This window comes from Leptomonas pyrrhocoris (assembly GCF_001293395.1).
Source record: "Leptomonas pyrrhocoris isolate H10 chromosome Unknown, whole genome shotgun sequence".
NCBI classification, from domain to species: Eukaryota; Euglenozoa; class Kinetoplastea; order Trypanosomatida; family Trypanosomatidae; genus Leptomonas; species Leptomonas pyrrhocoris.
In genome coordinates, this window is record NW_015438362.1 from 1,207,742 (window position 1) to 1,226,609 (window position 18,868).

At 55.7% G+C, this 18,868-nt stretch overlaps 4 protein-coding genes across 8 annotated transcripts; all 4 read right to left on the reverse strand.

The window, feature by feature from the left end:
* Positions 1–1,762: 1,762 nt before the first annotated feature.
* On the reverse strand, positions 1,763–3,646 carry ABB37_04070 (glucose transporter lmgt3; the record flags this gene model as incomplete). Of its 3 annotated transcripts, none has more annotated exons than XM_015801617.1 (1): positions 1,763–3,646. In XM_015801617.1, the coding sequence occupies exon 1, from the start codon at positions 3,470–3,472 to the stop codon at positions 1,763–1,765; it is 1,710 nt and encodes a 569-aa protein (XP_015660237.1). In that variant the 5' UTR covers positions 3,473–3,646. The 3 variants fall into 3 exon arrangements, with proteins under 3 accessions (XP_015660237.1, XP_015660236.1, XP_015660235.1); XM_015801616.1 differs by having other exon boundaries at positions 1,763–3,633; XM_015801615.1 differs by having other exon boundaries at positions 1,763–3,617.
* Positions 3,647–4,078: 432 nt separating this feature from the next.
* Positions 4,079–5,209, reverse strand: ABB37_04071 (putative Homocysteine S-methyltransferase; the record flags this gene model as incomplete). Its single annotated transcript, XM_015801618.1, has 1 exon — positions 4,079–5,209. Exon 1 carries the CDS (start codon positions 5,063–5,065, stop codon positions 4,079–4,081), a length of 987 nt encoding a protein of 328 aa, XP_015660238.1. The 5' UTR covers positions 5,066–5,209.
* Positions 5,210–5,774: 565 nt separating this feature from the next.
* ABB37_04072 (putative phosphatidylinositol 3 kinase) lies at positions 5,775–14,736 on the reverse strand (the record flags this gene model as incomplete). Of its 3 annotated transcripts, none has more annotated exons than XM_015801621.1 (1): positions 5,775–14,736. In XM_015801621.1, exon 1 carries the CDS (start codon positions 13,695–13,697, stop codon positions 5,775–5,777), a length of 7,923 nt encoding a protein of 2,640 aa, XP_015660241.1. In that variant the 5' UTR covers positions 13,698–14,736. The 3 variants fall into 3 exon arrangements, with proteins under 3 accessions (XP_015660241.1, XP_015660240.1, XP_015660239.1); XM_015801620.1 differs by having other exon boundaries at positions 5,775–14,652; XM_015801619.1 differs by having other exon boundaries at positions 5,775–14,133.
* A 1,966-nt stretch (positions 14,737–16,702) lies between these two features.
* On the reverse strand, positions 16,703–18,720 carry ABB37_04073 (hypothetical protein; the record flags this gene model as incomplete). Its single annotated transcript, XM_015801622.1, has 1 exon — positions 16,703–18,720. Exon 1 carries the CDS (start codon positions 17,531–17,533, stop codon positions 16,703–16,705), a length of 831 nt encoding a protein of 276 aa, XP_015660242.1. The 5' UTR covers positions 17,534–18,720.
* Positions 18,721–18,868: the final 148 nt, after the last annotated feature.

Consider the following 18,868-nt stretch of genomic DNA (forward strand, 5'->3'; position numbering starts at 1 on the left):
AAGTGCCGTCCCCTTGGAAGGACGTGCGCCGGCCCAAGTGCCAAAGCACGGACAGACAACGCGCTGCGGGTCGCCCTCGAACACCCTCGCGCGCAAGCGGAGGACAAAGAAAAGGTACGCCAAAGACTTTCGCGCGAAGGCTCTCATAGTGCCAAACCAATCGTGGGCAGCAGAGGCGTCCAGTGGCTGTAAAAGGCTTGTAAGCACAGTGCGCCGGAACCGCAATAAAAGTGTCTGAAAGCGAAGCATCTCTCGGGTGCAGCTCCTGTTGCGCGTCTGTCAAGTAAATCGCGTGAATCTTGAAAACGTTCCCAGAAACCACATTTGCTTTTTTGTGTGTTTTACGTACTTACAAGTGGAACTCACGGACTTTGTGCCTTAATTCAAGAGGAAAGAGCCACCTAAATGAACCAAACAATTGAAAAAGAACAAACTTTCTTTTCACAGTGGTTAAGTGTGAACTCTTTTACTAGTCGCGTGTGCTCCGCAGGTAGTCAAATATATAAAGCCAAGTCATTTGTCAAAGGTCACGCAAAACGTGGTGTTTATAACAGAAAAAGGGGAACATAGAGAAAAAGAAGTGTTTTGAGTTCTTTCGGGAAAAAAAGCTAGTGTGTTTTCCTCTCAACTTCATAGTCCTTCGGTGACACGGAAGGAAGCAGAAAAAAAAATGTACATGTAACCTCTTCACTACACACAAAGCGGAAATTGCGAGGTATTCGCCTGTGTAGCAGCATCCTCTGAAATCTGGGAACGCCTTGTTCGTGCACGAGGTGACGGCAGTGTTGGGTCGTGCACCCGTTGATCGTTGCTCGCAACCACCACTACCACCACACAGTTAAAGAGGAAAACACAGAAAGCACACGCTCCAAAATTTAATTCTACTGGTAGTCCTTAACGAACGCCATGACGCTCGAACTGCCATGAAAGAAGAAATCAGAGCAGAAAAAGAAAAGATAACTCATATTTCTTTTTTAAGGCGTAAAACACGAGAGAAGAAAAATTGGCAAATCAGAAATAAATAAAAACGTCTTTGAATTATAGAACAGAGGAGAAAGGGAAACTTTTCAACGTCTTTTCTATTGTTAATGTTTAAAGCCTCGGCAATCTGGTACGGAGTAGTGTTAATGAGCAACACAGCAAAAACAAAAGTGAGGGTGAAATGAGAAATCAGTCAAAGCAAGAAATGCCTGGAGTTTATCACTCCCTCACAAACTATAAAACGCCTCTTCCTCCGACCATCCTTTACCGTTGGGCAAATAATGCTTACTTTTGGGTGTGATGGGGTGCGCACGAGGAGCTGGTGGGGCTCAGAACCGTTGCGGAACGTAAAGGTATCGGGACAATCACAAGTGCGGCGGTGGTGAAAGAAAAAAGAAAGACGAGCCGTGCACATCCGTGCAGTTTCGTCCATCCAATACGCGCACACGCACCCACACATGCTTCACAGCCTCAACGGCGGAGTAGCGCCCCTCCCCCCCCCCCCTACTCAAACTCAACGCGAAAGAAAGCAAGAGGGCAACCATCCAGCTGCTCGGCGCCGCCACCACGAACTTTTGATTTTTGATGTAAAAGCTTTTAAAATGAAATACAAAACAGTCACTTACTGCTACTGGAATGTTAATGGTGCGTACCTGAGAAATGTGAAGTATAATAAAAGAAAGCGGCTTCAGAAAGTAACAGTACAAAAGCGGACGGGAAACACTAAAAGCATTATCGCGGCCGCAGTGCCGACATCCCATCACATGCCGTTCCTCCGCAGTTACTGAGCGAGCTCCGCCTCACCACGGCGCTGATCCGGAGACATGTCCTTCTTGCCGTCCTTCGCCTCGTCCCACGGGTGCAGGAAGAAGACCTGGACGATGAAGCAGATGATGCCGAGACCGCCGAAGAAGATGAACGCGATAGCCTGGCCCTTGTCCTGGTTGCCGGACTTGCCGCCGGAAATGCGCTCCGTCGCAATCGGGTAGCACACATTGATGATCAGGTTGAAGATGAACTGCATCACCTGCGTGAACGACGCACCGCGCGGGCGGAATGACGGCGGGAACATATCCTGCGTCAGCACGTAGTAGCACGGACCGACACACACCTCGAAACCGAGAATGAACAGGATGATTCCAGTGATGGCAACGCCGTCCTTCGCGTCCCTCGACGACACACCAGGGTACACCGGAATACCGCACATGAACATGCACATGCACGACGTGAAGATGGAGCCGAACAGGAACAGCTGGCGCATCGTGAACACGTACGACAGCGGAATCGAAATGATCGTCGTCACGAAGTTCCACACCATCACGTAGAAGTTGCCGACAAGCGGGGCAAGGCCAAGGCTGCCCATAATCGTCGGCGCGTAGTTCATCACGGCGTTGATACCGGTCAGCTGCAGCGTGCCGGCCATCACAGTGCCCATCACCAGACGCGGGATCATCTCCACGTAGCCGTACTCGTTGGCGTCGAGCTCAATCGCGTTCTTGTCGTCGCCACCGTCGAACTTGGCGCGGGAGTCGTTCACGATGACACCGAGGCCGATCATGACGATGCTGAACATGGTGGAGACCGCGCACAGACCCTGCATGCGCGCCATCGTCTTCTGGTCGCGGTCGTGGTCAAAGTAGATACTCTGGCCGAGGGCAAGACCCATCATGGAAGCCATGAAGATACCGAACGTCGTGAACACCTGGAACAGGCAGCCGATGGTGCGCTTCCACCGCGGGTGGGCGTTCTGGTCGGTGTACATGGGGCACGCAACACCGACAACACCCAGAAACAGACCGATGACGAAGCGTCCGACAATCAGCACCCAGAACTCGTCCTCGGCGCACGACACGTGGTACATCACGGAGCTCACAATACCCACGATACCTACGAGGAGGAACGAGATCTTTGCGCCGATGGCAGTGGCCAGCGGACCAGCGAAGACGGAGCCGATCAGGCAACCCGCAATCATCGCGCCGGCAAAGATACCGTTGTCAGACGACGAGTAGCCGGAGGGGTTCTGGCACTCACCAGCGCTGTACGACCACGCGCACCGGCTACTGTCACCGTTGCAATTCACAATCGCATCGTTGTCGCTCGTACCGCCGTTGTCCTCATTGGGGTACAGCTTGCTGCACGTGCCATCCACCCATCCGCAGTACCCGGCGGCGGTGCCTGAGGGGGGGAACCACTTGCAGTTCGCGTTCGGCACCGTCGAGCACCCGGACTCGAAGCGGTAGTTGGCGCAGTTCGTGCTGTACCCGTACAGGGTAGAGTACACGCCGACGAAGCCGATGCTGTAGCCGTTCAGGGTGCCGCCGATCGCCTGCACAACGCACACGCGAAGGTTGCCCGCAGACAACATCGACGCATCGTCCTCGACGGGGTTCTCCTGCGGTTTCTTGTCAACGTCGTCCTGCGCAACCTCCTTCTCCCTCTCGGACATCGAGTCCGAGCGGGGCTCGTTGGATGCGGCCTGCTGAGCGCTCATGATGACTGGCGGATTCGCTCAATGACGTTCAGGAAAATGGAACAGAAACGCGTGAAAACGAAAGGGGTGTTTTGAAGAAGAGACAGTCGCTTCGTGTCGGTTTTGCTCTGTCTTCTAGTACTTTGATAGCTGGAGAGATTGCGGCTTAGTTACGGTTTTACTGTGCGGGGGTTCGGTAGAGTGGCACCAAGACGGCAGAAAGGCGAAGATTGAACGAGGTGAAAGAAAAGAGGAGTAGTGAAACGGAAAGTGCCGTCCCCTTGGAAGGACGTGCGCCGGCCCAAGTGCCAAAGCACGGACAGACAACGCGCTGCGGGTCGCCCTCGAACACCCTCGCGCGCAAGCGGAGGACAAAGAAAAGGTACGCCAAAGACTTTCGCGTGAAGGCAGCCGTGATATACAAAGAATACGTAATAGCGGTTTCTTGATCGTCGGGTGCACACATCATGCTTCAGCCCGTTTCATGCGTGTGTACAATATGTGTAGCTCTTGTTTGCCTGGTGTGAGTGGGTCGACCCTGTGTGGTATTTACAACAACAAAAACGGCATCTCTTTTGCGTAGAAGGGAAGGTGGAGCCTGTTGCTGCAGGTATGACCAAGGAGATTTCATTTCTCTTTAGTGTTGGTGTTTGATGCCGTGTAGCCTGCTTTCCTCAAGGCAGACGCGGTGCCTGCGATATCAGCCGGTCCTGTACGGCAGCAGCCACCGATCAGACGAGCACCGTGGCCTGCCCACTCCGTCGCCAGGGCCTGCAGACTGAGCGAAGTGCCATCGCACACGGTGATAGGGAGCCATGACTTCGTAGCAGCGTCGAAGGTCTCGCCGGAGTTGGTGTAGACAACCAATGGTAGACGCGTCAGCGTGTGCAGGTGCGCCAGCGCAGCAGACGCCTCTGCCATCGGGATGCAGTTCACGCCCGTGGCGATGATCTGCGGGGCAGCCTCTAGCATCGGAACGATGTCTGTCCACCGGGTGCCGTCGCTAATCGCCTCCGCCGGTGAGGTGCGTGAAGTCGTGAAGGACACCCAGGCACGACTCGACGGATGCTCCTCCTGCAGCAGCGAGATAATGGCACGCACCTCCGCCGCATTGGGCTGGGTTTCGATGGCCAACACATCCGCGCCCGCACGGACCAGCGCCGCGATACGAGAGCGATGAAAGTCCTTAAACTGCTCTGCTGTTCGCACGTAGTCTCCGCGGTACTCAGAGCCGTCGGAGAGGTAGGCGCCGTAAGGGCCGACAGAGCCCGCGATGAAGATCGGGCCGGCCTGTGGGTGACGCTGCAGGTACTGCTCGCGTGCCCGCTGCGCAATGCGGACCGACTCCTCGATGGAAGCGACGGCAACTGGCTCGGCGAGGTGGCGGTGCTCCATGAGGCTCTGAGGTGTGACTTGATAGCTGGCGGTGATAATGCAGCGTGCGCCGGCCTCCAGGTAAGACTCCTCCACTTCCTGAATGAGGCGCGGCGTCTCGAGGAGCACCTTGCCCGACCACAAAGGATCGGACAGGTCGCAGCCGCCTTTCTCCAGCTCGGTGGCGAGGCCGCCGTCCAAGACAACGACGTTTTTCGGATTCGACAAGAAGGACTCCATGATTATTAACTTTTCTTGCGTTAGGTGCCGAAGAAGCACGCGACTGGATTAAAAGAGTTTTTCCTTAAAGTATGTGTTTCTGAAAGCCGAAACCAGCGTGATCGGTGGAGAAAGAGGTCTTACGGCACCTCCACGGTAAAGAGCTGATCGATAAGTACAAGGAAAATAAAAAATGAAGGGATGTGTTCGACGAAGAAGGAAAGCGTGGGAACACAAAAGCGAGACAAGTACGTTTCATACTTTGAAAAAAAACGCCTCCTACGCACCAAAATGGTCACACATTGAATGTTAGGTGCGGAATTTGCCGCATCTTCCTTCAGTATTTCTTTTGTTTCTCGCCGCCGAAATTTCCTTAACAGCGTTCATCTATTGTAGTGTGGAAAGGAAGGAAACCGACGTCTTGTATATATCTGTAATTAACTCCTGCATTTTCTCTGCCTGTTTTAACTACTGGTTATGAGAGAAGCTGCAAAAAGCTGCGGCCCTGCGACCGCGCATGCATCAAAACACTCGCCATTCCAATAATAATAAAAGACGAAGGGAAAAACAATTCCGTAGCCAGCGCCGTAACAGGCCCTCTTCACACGCGCACATGCCACTTATATGCGAAACGAAAGCACTTCATGGCGCCCTCAGGTGAATCAAAAAAAAAAAAAGGGAGGGAGAGCGCGCATGAGGGAACAGACAGCGGCGCCTGGTCCTGATCCCTTTACCAGAAGGGACACCACCCCTGGAAGTGCACACACAGATTCTCGTTAGAGGTGGCCTCGAGAATCAGCTGTGACACCTGCGCTTGCACGGAGAGTCCATCGTCAGAGCTCCCAATGGGCGTGGCCCCGTCCGACTCCGCGGCAGAGAACGGATCCTCTACCGAACCGTCCTCTTTCGTGTTGCCCAACCCTCCCGCGGTGTGCATCGTCCCGCCCAGCGTCGCGCAGCGTCTGGCGAACTCGCGGCCCTCCAACTTCTCCCGAATGCGGTTCACCACCTTCTTCGCCTCACTGGTCTGGTTCGCCGACATGTTGCTCACAATCTCGGATGACTTAGCGCTGGCGCTCACCGGGTCGGCCGCCGGGGTGCTCGCGGCAACGGAGGCGCGGGGGGCACGAAGGGAACGGCTGCCACGTGCCGCAAACGAACGCGCCACCGGTGTGCGAGACGCGAAGGCGCTGCGTGACTGGTGAAAGGACTCTCCAATGGCGGTGTAGGCGGCGCGTTGGGAGTAGTGCCCGCCAAGCGGCGGCGCCGCCGTGTCAGTGGAGGCCATGCCGCTGCTCGGTGCAACGGGCGTGGGGACGGTGACAGTGGTCGCCCCATCCTCCGACTCATCGCGCCACCACGAGACGAGAGGATCGTGCACGAAGGCCTCGAGCAGCGCTAAAATGCTGCTGCCCTCCTCACGCAGCACCCCCATCACCGTGATGCAGCCGTGGCGAAAGAGCCCATCGATGCCGCCCATCTCCATCGCCTTGACCAGCATGCGTGTCAGGCGGAAAGGCACCTTCTCGGGGAAGGCGCTGCGATTCTGTGCGACATCGAAGCAATCGCCGAAGTCGATGTGCACCACGCGGCCGCTGAAGGAGTGCACCATGAGGTTGGAGGGGTGGCGGTCGCCGAGGCCGAGGATGTGGCCCACCATCGACATGGTGGCGAGGGAGCAGACAAAGGTGGTGCGCCGGTCCAGCCACGACTCTGCACTCGGCGCGCGCATCCACAGCGAGTTCGCGAGGTCGGTACCCTCTGTCTGCTCCAGCGCGAATTCAAACGGCTCCACGTGTTGGATCACCTGCAAGCGGTCGAGGTCCACGTTGAAGCTCAGCATCAGGTTCACCTCGATTGAGAGGTACTTGGAGTGCACGCGGTAGTCCTTTATCAGCTGGTGCAGCGTGTCGCAGTTGTCAACCCAGCCCACTAAGCCGGCGTTCTCGCTGAGCGGGGTGACAGAGAAGACCTGAATCATGCAGTCCCGTCGCTGAATGGCGGAGTGCTTCTCCAACAGCGTGTTCGCAAAAGCGAGGAGTTGCATGACGCGCTCGTCCAGCCGTAGGTCCTCGTGGCCTTTGAGCAGAAATTTGTAGAGGACGCCATCCGTACCGTTGATGTAGAGGCGGCGCGGATGCTGCTTCGAGTTCATCACCTTGAGCGTGTTCTGGAAGGAGGCAATGGAAGGGTATACCCCGCTCTCGCTATACTGCCCCGGCACCACAAGGGACAAGTCCTTGCCGCTCTGCGTCAGGCGCGGGCTCACCAGCTGCAACGCCAGCGACGCCATCCCGCTGATTTGCTCGTCCATCCGTTTCACAGCCGTCTTGAAGCGGTTCCACGCCTCCTCCATGTAAACGTTGTTGCCGGTCGAGGCGGCCTTTTCGACGTACTCGCACGCCCCGCTGAGCAGCTCGCCGAACTCCGCCACGAAGTGCGACTCCGCCAAGGTGTCTGGATGCGACAGCTGCTCCAGCAGCGGCTGCAGCGACTGGAAGACGCTGTGCGCGTTCTTGTCGCGGCCCCACTGAAACCACGCCCGCTCCAACTCGTCGAACCACAACTCCGTCCACAGCACCGCACACCGCACCAGCTCCTGGCAGACGAGGGCGGCGTCCTTAACCATGGCGCGGCCCTGGTGGTGCATCTCCTTAATGCGCCCCAGCAGCCGCTGCGCCGCCTGCTTGCGCTCCATCTGCTCCGTTGCGTTGTTGTCAGGGCCTTGCACGCTGGAGTTTAGCGTGACGTTGAGGCTGTACAGAAGTGCCTGCGGGTGGGCCTTGGCGACGATCGCGAGAAGGTGGAAGACGGATTCCGACACGACCGGGTCACGCGCGTGCAGACGAGCGATGATCTGCGGAATCACCTTCAGCCACACGGTGGGGCTGACCTGCAAGATCTGGGCATGCATGGCGGCATTGTTCTGCACCTGCGGCAGAGCCGCGTGACTGAACCACAGGGAAAGAAATCCCAACACGTCCTCCAGCTCCTGCGAAAAGCACACGCTGCGCACATAGCCGTCCATGGCGGCGACGATGTGATTCACGTGCTCCTCACGGCGCAGCTCGGAGGCGGCGGCGGCGGTGTTGTTGTTGCGCCACCGGTGGCTGACGAGGTCGTGATTAAATCGCGCCCATGTGTGCCAGATGGAGCCGTTTGTGCTGTCCAGACTCGTCGCCCGCTCGAGGTGATGGCGGATGTAATTGCGGTAGTCCGTGTCCAAACTGTGCTTCTTCTTTGCCAACGTGAAGAGCCAGCTGGCGAGCTTCGAGTGACACATCGCCAGACTTGCTTGGCTGCCACTCGCATAGACAGGAGAGGTCGCTGGAGCCGCTGCTGCTGCTGCTGCCATGCCCACTTTATCCATCTTTTTCAAGTACGTGTCGAGCGTCTCCACCGCCCTCTCCCGCTCTTGCAATTCGTACATGTGCTGAAAGGCAGCGAGGGCGATGGTGGGCTGCGGCAGCTTGTCCTGCTCCAGCGCCGTGGCGATCGTCTGCTCGCCGAGCAGGTCGAACAAGACGTCCCGCGACGTGCGTTCTCGGCCGTGCACGCGGGACAGCGCCGCAAAGCGCAGCCACATGTCCAACTCTTGCGATGGTGGAATGACCAGCGTGTGGTCGGCCAGCGTGCCTGGCCAGCCCTCGTAGGCCATCGCAGCGAGTCGCTGTTCCCATAGCTCCTGCCAGTGGTTCAAGCCTTGCGGGTTTTTCGCCACAAAGGCAAATTCCTCGAGCTCGCTCAGCTGCTGAATGCCGACAAAGAGGCCGTAGGCGCGGTCGTAGCTTTCAGCAACCAACGCGGAGAGCGTCGAGTCGAGCCGCTTGCGGCAGTTCTGGATGATGGGCACGGCGCCGTGAAACTGTTTTTTGTGGGTGGCCAGCACAGCGCGGTAGAAGACGGCGGTGGTGCCGACGTAGCCGTCGTCGCTCATGTAGGCCGTGATCGTCTCCATGTCGTCCCAGCAGCGCAGCAGCCACGCGGCGTGGGCACCGTACGGGGCCAGCTCCGATGCCTCCTTGCGGCTGATGCGCGGGAAGAACAACTTCCACGACTCGAGCAATCGCCCGTAGTCGCCCAAGTTGTCCAGCGAGCGCATCAGTCCTGCCATGTTGCTGAACTTGTTCGGCTCCGCGTGCAGCCCTTTTTCGTATGCCCGCAAGCTCTGCGACCACCACTGCAGCTTCTCGAAGAGCTGCGCGTCCATCATGCGAGGCAGCTCCGACGGCGGCTTGCCGGTGAGAAAGGAGAAGTTGTGTTGGATGTACTTGAGCATGCCCTCTGCGCTCTCACGCAGGCCGAGCAGGTTGCACAGGTAGATGCTCTTTTCGCACCACTGCAGCAGTTTCATCCAGTCCTCCGGCGGCAGGGGGTGCGCCTGACCACGCATGAAGCTGCGCTCGTACTCGTACGTGGCTTCGTAGAACTGGATCTCGACGTAGTGCAGCGCCTTGGCGTACAGATTGCACCGTTCGCTGCTGCCCATCAGTGTCTTGAGGTCGAACAGGAGACCCGCGTAGGTGCTATGCGATCCCTCCATCGGGTTGAAGCGCATTTCAAGTCGCTCCATGTATTCGGAGAGGTTCAGCAGCTCCTGCAGCACCTCCGACGGCACCCGCTGACTCCGCAGCACGACGCCAAGAAGGGAGCGCACGACCTCCTTCGTCCGCGGCTCCATCTCCGCGTAGCACGCCGCAAAGGCAGAGTGCAACATGTGTCGCGCAAACGGCTCGTGCAGCTGGGCGAGGGCAAAGGCAAACCCGTGCGCGTTGGAGGGGCTGGAGCGGAGCAGCTCCACCGCCAGCTGCTTCAGCCACGCGTTCCACTCCTCCTCCGTTTCGCGATCCCGCGAGACGAGGATGCTGCGAAGCTGCGCAAAGTTGTCCGCCAGCGCCGTCTTGCGCCGCTGCTGCGCGTTGACGCGGTACCGCGCCGCCGCTTCCTCGTCCTCCGCCTGCGAGTTCTCCGGGGCGACCACCCGGCCACCGCTGCGCAGCGTGCTCAGCACGAACGACTTCACGTCCTTGCCGTCCTCTCCGTACGCGTCGAGCACGGGAAAGACCATCGGGGTGTACTTCTCGAAGTCGCTGCCGAGGTTGCGGGCGACGTTGCGCACGGCGTCGAGCGTGACGGCCACGAGCGTGCGCGCGTCTGCCGCGGCTGCCGCGTTCGCGCCGTGGGAGTCACCCGTGTAGGAGACACCTGCTGCGGCGGCGGCGGAGTGGTTCGTGGGGTGGCTGCTAATGCTGCTGCCTGTTCGTCCGCTGGGCCCCGCGACAGGTAGCGGCGGCACGTCGAGCGCGACGCCCTCCATCTCTCGCAGCACGCGGCAAAGGCAGTGAACACAGCGTGACGCGTGGAAAACGAGACGCGGCAGCCGACGGGCGAAGTGGCGAATGGCGTCGACGGCGGCCGCACGGCACGGCACAGGGTAGGCCGGATTACTCGCCACCTCACACACGCACGGCACAGCGTTGTGCAGGTAGTCATCGAGCAGGTGGCCCATCTCGACGAGGAAGGCGAAGGCCGGCTCACCGGCGTGGGCGGCGTCCGCCTGAACAGTCTGAATCAGCGGCGGCAGCACGAGCGAAAGCGACGGCCGGAACTCCTCGCGCAGCGATCGGCGCAGCTCGCTCAACAGGCACAACACCTCCACCAGCACCCCGCGTTCAGCGGACATGAGGAAGCCAATGCAGGTGGTGATGAGCTCATCCAGATAGGGGCGGATGTACTGGCCGTAGAGGTACACAATGCGCGTCATGACGCCCAGCAGGTTTTCGCGTATCTTCGCTTGTTGCGTGATTTGCTGCAACACGGTTTGAACGATCTCGCGGTACAGTGGGATAAGGCAGCCGTTCGACGCCTCCTTGAGGGAGAGCGTGTTCGCGATCACCTGCACCGCGCAGAGGCACTGGTCGTCGGAGAGCGAAGGCAGCCGCAGCACGCTCAGGACGTTCCTGACCACGTTCTGCACAATCGCCTCCTCGCCACGGGAAGATGAGAGCTGGAGGGCGGCGGGGGCCGCCGTGGCGCCGCTGCTGAGGCCGCTGTCGCGCAGGTGCCGCGTAATCTCCTTCGCACGCACCGGATCGACGGCGCCGATGATGCCCATCAGCTTCAGGACATCCAGCCGGACCGGCCACGTCTCCTTGAAACCGCCGTGCAGCGCCGAAAGGAGCACGCGCAGCAGCTCCGGGTTTGTCTCGTACACGTCGACGTCCTTCGTAGTGCGTATGATGTCGCCCAGCGCTCGAATCGCCTCTAACTTCTTCTGAATGCTCGAAGAGTCTAAGATGTGCTGAATGACGCACGGACGGATCGCAGCCACAGCGGCGACGTCATCGCCTTCTGCGTACCGCGCCAGTTTACCTAGAAGCGACAACAGCGCCGTGAGGACCGGGACCTCCTGGTTGTCCTCCTGCAGCCGTTGCACGCAGTCCTGCAGCAGCGACGAGATGTAGGGACGCACCATGGCAGGGGCGGCCTCGACCACGGCGCTCAGCACCGCCGCCGCCTGCTCCTGCCGCTTCGGCACCTGGAAGAGGCGGATGTCGGCGATACACTGCACCATCACACGCCGCAGCATCGGCAGGATGCAGGACGGGTTGCGGCTGGACAGGCGGCCCAGCAGGCGCACGGCGGCAATTCGATTCTGGTGGTGGTCGTGCAGGGCCGGGAAGATTGCCGCGCAGATCTCCTGCAGCGCCAACGTGTAGTCGAACTCCCCGGTGAGGTGCTCGAGCGTGTGGAGACGGATGTCGCTCTCGGTGTCCGCGACGGCGGCGCTCACCAGTTTCTTGATGACGGTGTTGATCAGCCCCATGTGCTCGCAACCGCGGTGGATGACCACGCCGACGTCGGTGCGCTCGCACGGCGACTGCGAGCAGCCCGAGAGCGCCAGCTTGAAGCATAGATTGATGGCGCAGCGGCGCACCTCCTCGTGCGGGTCCGACACATACCGGATCACCGCATCACAGAGAAACTGCAGCGTCGAGTACCCGGTGAAGTCCAAGCTGCCGAGGGAGCTCAAGTTGCGCACAATGGCGCTGTGGTCCGTTTCGCCGGAGACGCGCGCGTGGCGGGGGCGGTTACGCATGCGGGACAACTGCTCCTTCGTGGCTTCCAGCACCTTGGATAGACAAGTCGAGCGCAGCTCCGGAAAGGCGGAGCACATCTTCGCCACATCACGCGCAAAGTGCTCCGTCACCGAGCCGGCGAAGAGGGGGCCTAGCAGGTGCCGCAGGAAGGGTCGCACCGCATTCGGCTCTACACCAGAAAGCGTGGCGAAGCACGTGACGGCCTCTGGGCAGCGGTCGCGGTTGGGCCGCGGCGTCAGCGAGGCCTCAATGTACTTCATCATGTGGTCGAGAAAGGGTACAACGAGGCTGGGCAGCACGGTGAAAAGCTGCGCGAAGACGCGGAAGACGTTGGCGCGCTCGTCCGGCCCGTTCGTCTCGCCAAACGCAACCGCCGCCAGTGCCCGCACTCCCTTGACGGTGATCTCCTTGAAGGTGGCGCCGTCGTACTGGGCGAGAAGCGGCAGCGAGTTGAGAACCTCTTTGCGGACGTCGCTGCTGTGTGCCGTTTGGACAAGGTTGCTGTTCACAAAGGCCCACAGCTGCAGAATGTGCTTGCGTCCCTGATGAGAGTAGCCGACGTGGCGCCCGTCCGTCTCACGCGAGGCAGTCGCGTAAAGCACCGCATTAAACGCCAGAAGGCATCCATGCAGCACGACATCGCTCCCGTACGTAGTACTGCGCTCTGCGTCCTCTAATAAGGTGTTCTGCCACCTGCTGTAGAAGCTCGGGTCGGTGGAGCGGTAGGAGATGGCTAAGGTGTGGAACAACGCGTCGCCGGCGCTAACGCGGACCAGCTTGTTCGTGTCTAGTATGGCCCGTCGCAGACACTCCAAAATGCTGTTCACGTGTGGCGCGATCGTCGACGGGACGCGGCGCACAAGCTGTTGAATGAAAAGACAGCCCGAGAGCTTCGTTGCTTGAGGGAAGAGCTCCTCGTCCGTCGCGGAGCTGTCATCGTCGCGTCTCACCGCCTCGGTGAGGGATGACGGCGCCGACGACGTGCTCGGTCCGCCACCACTGCCGCTAACACGCCGTGCGTCAGCGGTGGACTCGCTTAAAAAAGTTTCGTCGTGGCCGCCGCGCATGAGCAGGGCCAGCGAGAAATGCAGACAGTTATTGATGATGCCCTCCACGACACTGCTGCCGTTGTTCAACAAAAGCCCCCACACCTCGCCAGCGGCGAGGCCAGTTTGATAGTCGTTCGTCTCCAAGACGCAGCGGACAAGCAGCTCGGAAAAGAGCTTCGTCATCTCGTTCAGCTCCACATACTCGACGGGAAGTAACGCACGCAGCACCTGCACGCCTGTCATGTGCGTTTTTGGGTTCTCGAAGAGGTGGCGCAGTTGTGCGTTGAGCCAGTTCGGGAAGACGCGCGCGTTCGCCGTGTAGGACTTGATCGAGTTGCGGTGAAATAGTGCATCTTTCTCCTCCTCAATCACGTATTCCAGCTTGAGGATGGTGGAAGGCAGTGTTTGCGGGGTGGCGGTCTCAAGTTCATGGAAGATGGGCCGCAGCTGCCCGATCAGCGGGTGTCGGTTGCTGCTGCTGCTGACGCTCCCCTTCACCTCCATCTTGGACTTTTTTTTAGGAATCTTTTTGAAGAATAGGAAGGAGAAAAAAAAGAGACGTTAGCAAAAGGGATAAAGCTGTACAACACAGTCAGTACTTCGACTGTGCAGCGCTTACGCAATCTGAGGCGCTAAGGTTGACAGAGCGCCGCAGGTACACTAAAACGGTAGGGGAGTGCAGCAAGCGAACAGCAAGCTGAAGAGAAGGTAAAAAGGCAGTGTGATGCGAAGTAGCTAACTCCTGTGTGCACCTCTAGCGAATAAATGCTGCGTAGACGGAGAGGGAAGTGTACAGCAACAACGCCTGCATAGTGGAATGGAAGCAAAAAAAAAAAAAGGAGGGCGGCGGCGATTTTGCTCCAGTCCCTTCAAAGAGTGCGAGAAAGCGATTTTTTGACACAGAAAAAAGGAAGAGAAAAACTACGGTCGCTACAAGTTCTGACGGGAGTAAGTGGAAAGGCATAGGCAAGAGGTACGAGTAGAGAAGATTCGTAGAGAGCGGCAAAAAGTAACGAGTATGTTGAGTGCCTTTTTACTTGTTGTTTTGCGGCTTGCGTACAGCATTGCGAGCCTGCGCAGTGCAGGTAGTTTCTGGCTACTCCGGTGCTTTCCTGGGGTGCTATTATCCCGCTGTTTGGGGTTAAGAGGTACGCTACATGTGAGTGTCTCCTTTAATGATCAGCAGTTGTTGCTGTCGTGGTGCTGTTTTTCATTGCTGGTACTCTTCTTTGGGGGCCCTCTCGCGTGTTTCGCGCTAGGAAAAGCTGCCAGCAGAACGCTGAACTTGAAATAAGAGTAATGGGAACTGTGAGGGAAAACAAGAAAAAGGTATCTAGGTGAGCGTGAATACTTCAGCTTGCATGAAGAGCCAGAAAATGATGCAGGACAACACTTTCCGACGGCAACAGAAGGGAAAGCGCTCGCCGATGGAGTCTGGAAGAAATATCAATCAGAGTGCTAAACGAACCGGAAAAGAAGGGAGACGAAGAACAAAAGGATAAAGAAAGAATGACAGAAACCATCAGTGGAGTCGTGCGAACGCTATCGTAGGAGAAGAAGCTCGGATGGGAGAGGATGAAGTGCGAAGAGGCATCGCTAGGAGATGCACTGGCACCTTATTGTTACCTTCCTCGTGCCTGAATGTATTCATCATAGTGCGTTTGGTTGCGTACCATGCAGGCCGCAACGCTCACGTCGCCGATTTTCTTTTGTGAATGACCTCAATGCTTGCCAATTTGCTCCACTGGAGTCGACACGACGCATCCCTGTGCTTGCATTTGTCCACGTATTAATCTGATGTCCTTATTTTCTGTTTGTTTGGCTGTGTTTTGTTGTTGTTGTATTTTTAGTGTTTTGCTGTCACTCAACATGTATGGCAAACTGGCTTCAGAAAATGAAGTAAAGACACTCGTGGACGCGAAAGGCACGTCGCAAAAGAAACATAACTTTTACGTAACGGAGAAGTGTCTTACATTTGAGCGGCGCGAAGGTGATGGACAGAAATATAGAACGATGAGAAACAGCTACCATACACGACCAAGATAAAAAGAAGAAGAAAAAAGAGAAAAGCGTTACCTTGAAAATATTTTGATTTTGATACACGGACATTTAAAAAAAAAAGAAGATATAAAGACAACATAGCCAACGCTAATAACCTTCACTGAAAACAAAAGTCTCCTCGTGATCTGTAAAGGAAGCAAAGCAGAACAAAAGAATGGACAAGGAGACGCCTGAACAGCAACGTACATAACAACACAAAAGATTAGCGTCCAAAAAGGAAAAAGAAAACCTAAGTACTTAAATCGCCATTGTTGCCGGATTTGAAATGGGATGCATCAGACATCGCATCGTGTTCTCGTCTCCTACGGATTCACATTTCCTGTCATTATTTTTGTTGGGTTTTACACCTTCCCTTCCCCTTCTCCGTCGCTGTCTCGCCTAACCTATAAAGAGACACCATCCCACCTCATGTACAAGACAGCGTGAGAGAAGAATACAAAGTCAAAAAAAAAAACACAATACGCGCGAAGGGAGGGTTAGTAACGCCAAAAACCGCAAATACACAGAATTGTGCAGGAGAGCGGGAGAAAATAATGCTTCTTTTTCCCCCTTTCTCGCTTTCGCCCGAACGTACGCTGTCCTGCAAGCAAGTTGTGCCAAACGCTTCCCTACTTCTGCTAGTGGAAAATGGGGGAAAAAAAGAAGGAAAGATGAAGTGTAAACGTATTCCGACTCACAAGAGTACAGAATACTACTTGCACTTCGTCGTTGGCGCGAGGCGCCGCGAACGAGTTTAGCGTGTGTCTCGTGGCTTTGCTAGATATCCTTTGTTACGCAGTAAATGGTCAGTTCAACGAACGGTCAGAAAAGAAAAAAAGGGGGAAAAATCAATGACTTATGCCCGCTGATATGTTTTCTTTTCCTCAACATAGAATTAGCAATACTTATTTACACTAGCAAAATATGTTTCCATACTTTTGTTGTCGTCGTTGCCACATGAGTGGCATGAAAAGGCCGGAGAGAAAAAAAAAGTCCAGAAGGGAAACCAAATTTGTGGGGCGTCTCGTGCAACGATCTTTTTCATCAAGACGCGCTGACAGAGGCGACACCCGCTTAGCCAAGGAAGAAAGAAGGCAGTTTTTGCTCAACCCCAAGCACAGCTCAACATCCTGGTCATTCACTCCTTTTCATCTCCACCTCGCATGCCGCTGTCAATGACCACAAACGTTAACTTGGTTGCATCACACTTCTTTTATTATATGTAAGTCCGTGTAAGTTAGTGAAAAGGAGAGGATATTCATTTGGCAGCACGAGTTTTTGAAGCACGATTTTGTGCGCGTGGGCGTGCTGTGGTTGGTATTGTGTTGGAGGGGGGGGGAAAGCACACCCCACGTGTGGTGCCACCATCAAAATAAAAAAGAGAAAAGTGCTGGCTGCGGGAAACGCTATCAAAAGAGTCAGGTAGGCCGCCGCTTCGCTGATGATGATGCAAGTAGTAGGTACTACATTTACTCTTCATCCGCGCTAGCACCACCCTCGCTACCGCCGCCCTCACTGTCTAACACGCACACAGCGCGCTGAAGCGCGTGCTTATGACCGCACCGCTCGCAAGGCTGCACGTCCTTTGCCATGGGCGGCAGCACGTAACGGGTGTCCTTCCACACCAACAACACCCCAATCAGGCCTGATGCGAGGCCGCAGGAGTACTCGACCGCCTTGATGGGCTCGTACCCGGGAATCCATTTGAAGTAGACGTACATGTCGCACAGTGTCCGGATAATCAATGCATTCGACACCTGCAGCTCCAGTTTTGTGTGCACATTCTCTTCAGGAGTGACGGCGCTGCGAACCGCGCGCTTCAGCGCCGAACGCCGAGTGAGTTCTGCCAGCAAGCCACACGTCAGCGACCACGACTTGAAGAATCGGTAACAGAAGGACAGTTTCTCACGGCTCCACCTGCGGAAGACTACCTTCTGCAAGAAGTTCATGTCGCCGCTGAGCTGCTCCGGGACGCGGAGGAAGAAGGCGAGGCAGGTGAAAAGGCAGTGCCAGAACTCCATATAACTCCTCTTTCCCAGCACGGACATGGCCTGGTGGAACGTCATGACTGGACGACCAAAGTTGCACAGCATACGGCACTCTACGATGGTGTCTGCCAATTTGAAAAACTTCCTCTTGTCGCCCAGATTGGTGCTATAGAGCATGCAGAGTCGCGACACGTTCAGCAAGGCCTTCAGCATCATGTCAACGCCGACACCTTTCTTTTGGTAGTCGGTGAGGGCGGTGAGAAACGGCACCACACCAACCGGGTTGCCCGACGTATAGACAACCTCGCTCATTTTGGAACGAGTGTGCGTGTGTGTGACTGGCGACACCGAAGCAGCAAATGAGATACAGCAGCGACAGTCGCTACTAAAAAACAAGAAAAGGAAAACCAGCTGTGGATTTTCGTCTGAGAAAACGAACCACTGCACCTCTCAGCAAAGCACAGAAGATTAAACACAAGGAGGAAAAAGCGATCGAAAACGGCGCGCACGTGTTCACACAACACAATTCGGCAGCAGCGCAGAAATACTTGCTCTTGCGCAGTGACAACAATTCGAGGAAGCAAGCGTGCGTAAAGAAAGAGGAAAAAACGCGGTGAATCTCAAAAGATCAATCCTGCAGAACAAATTGCGTGCCTACCGCTGCAAAGAAGAGTGTTTAGCCTTTGATTTTAAACGAGGAAGAAAGGAAAAGCTAAAAAAAGGTCTTTATATTACGAGGGGAGAAATCTGCTTTTTTGTTGTTGGTTGTGATTTTTTCTTTAAGAAGAGGTCGAGCCGGCAATTATCCTTCTATGGCTGCTGGCGGCTGTGAGGGTTTGCACTTGATGCAGTAAATCACGTTGAACAATAATCTAAAAAGGGAACAGAGCGCAATGGAAACGAGGGCCTTTCCTTTTGTTGACGTTGACCGTTGTTGGGTGCGTTTTCAGCGAAGCTTATTATTCTGCTCGTAGACTTATTTTTGTTGTTATGTTTTTATCCTTTGATTTTTTTTTTTTTTTTGAGGGTTGATGGCCAAACACAGACGAAGACCAGACAAATGAAAGAAATTGAACCGTAAGAGAAACAAGAGAAAAGCACTCGCGCTGGTAGTTCAGGGAACTGAAAAGAAAAGAAAAACGAAGAGATCACCGTACAAAAAATATATGTTATGCCACAAAAGCGAAGAACGCAAACGCTACACGACACGCCGGAATCACGACAAGAGCCAGTTATCGGCAAAAAAGTTGATGATCTCTACTTTGAAGAGCCAGTAAAAGATAAGAGGAAGCCAGCTAAGAATCAAATTCTGCTATTGTGAGAATAGACACGCAGAGAAGAGAAAGAGAGACTTGTAGCGAGGAACAAACCGGCAAGAGAGAGAGAGAGCCAACAGTTTGAAACCGAAAAGGAAAGAGAGCTTGTGCGGGAGCAACAGCGAGAAGTCGAGCGCTTTTCAGCTGCTATTACTAGAGTGGTGTATTGGTGAACTTCGATTCTGTGATTTCAAACGAAGCAGGAGTATGCCGTGACGCACAATCCAGATGGAAGAGAAAAAACGGGAGAAGATGCGTAGAGGAGATCACAAGGACTGTATTCTCTCATTCTGAAGTCAAATCAAAGACGTAAAACAATAATAAAAAAACA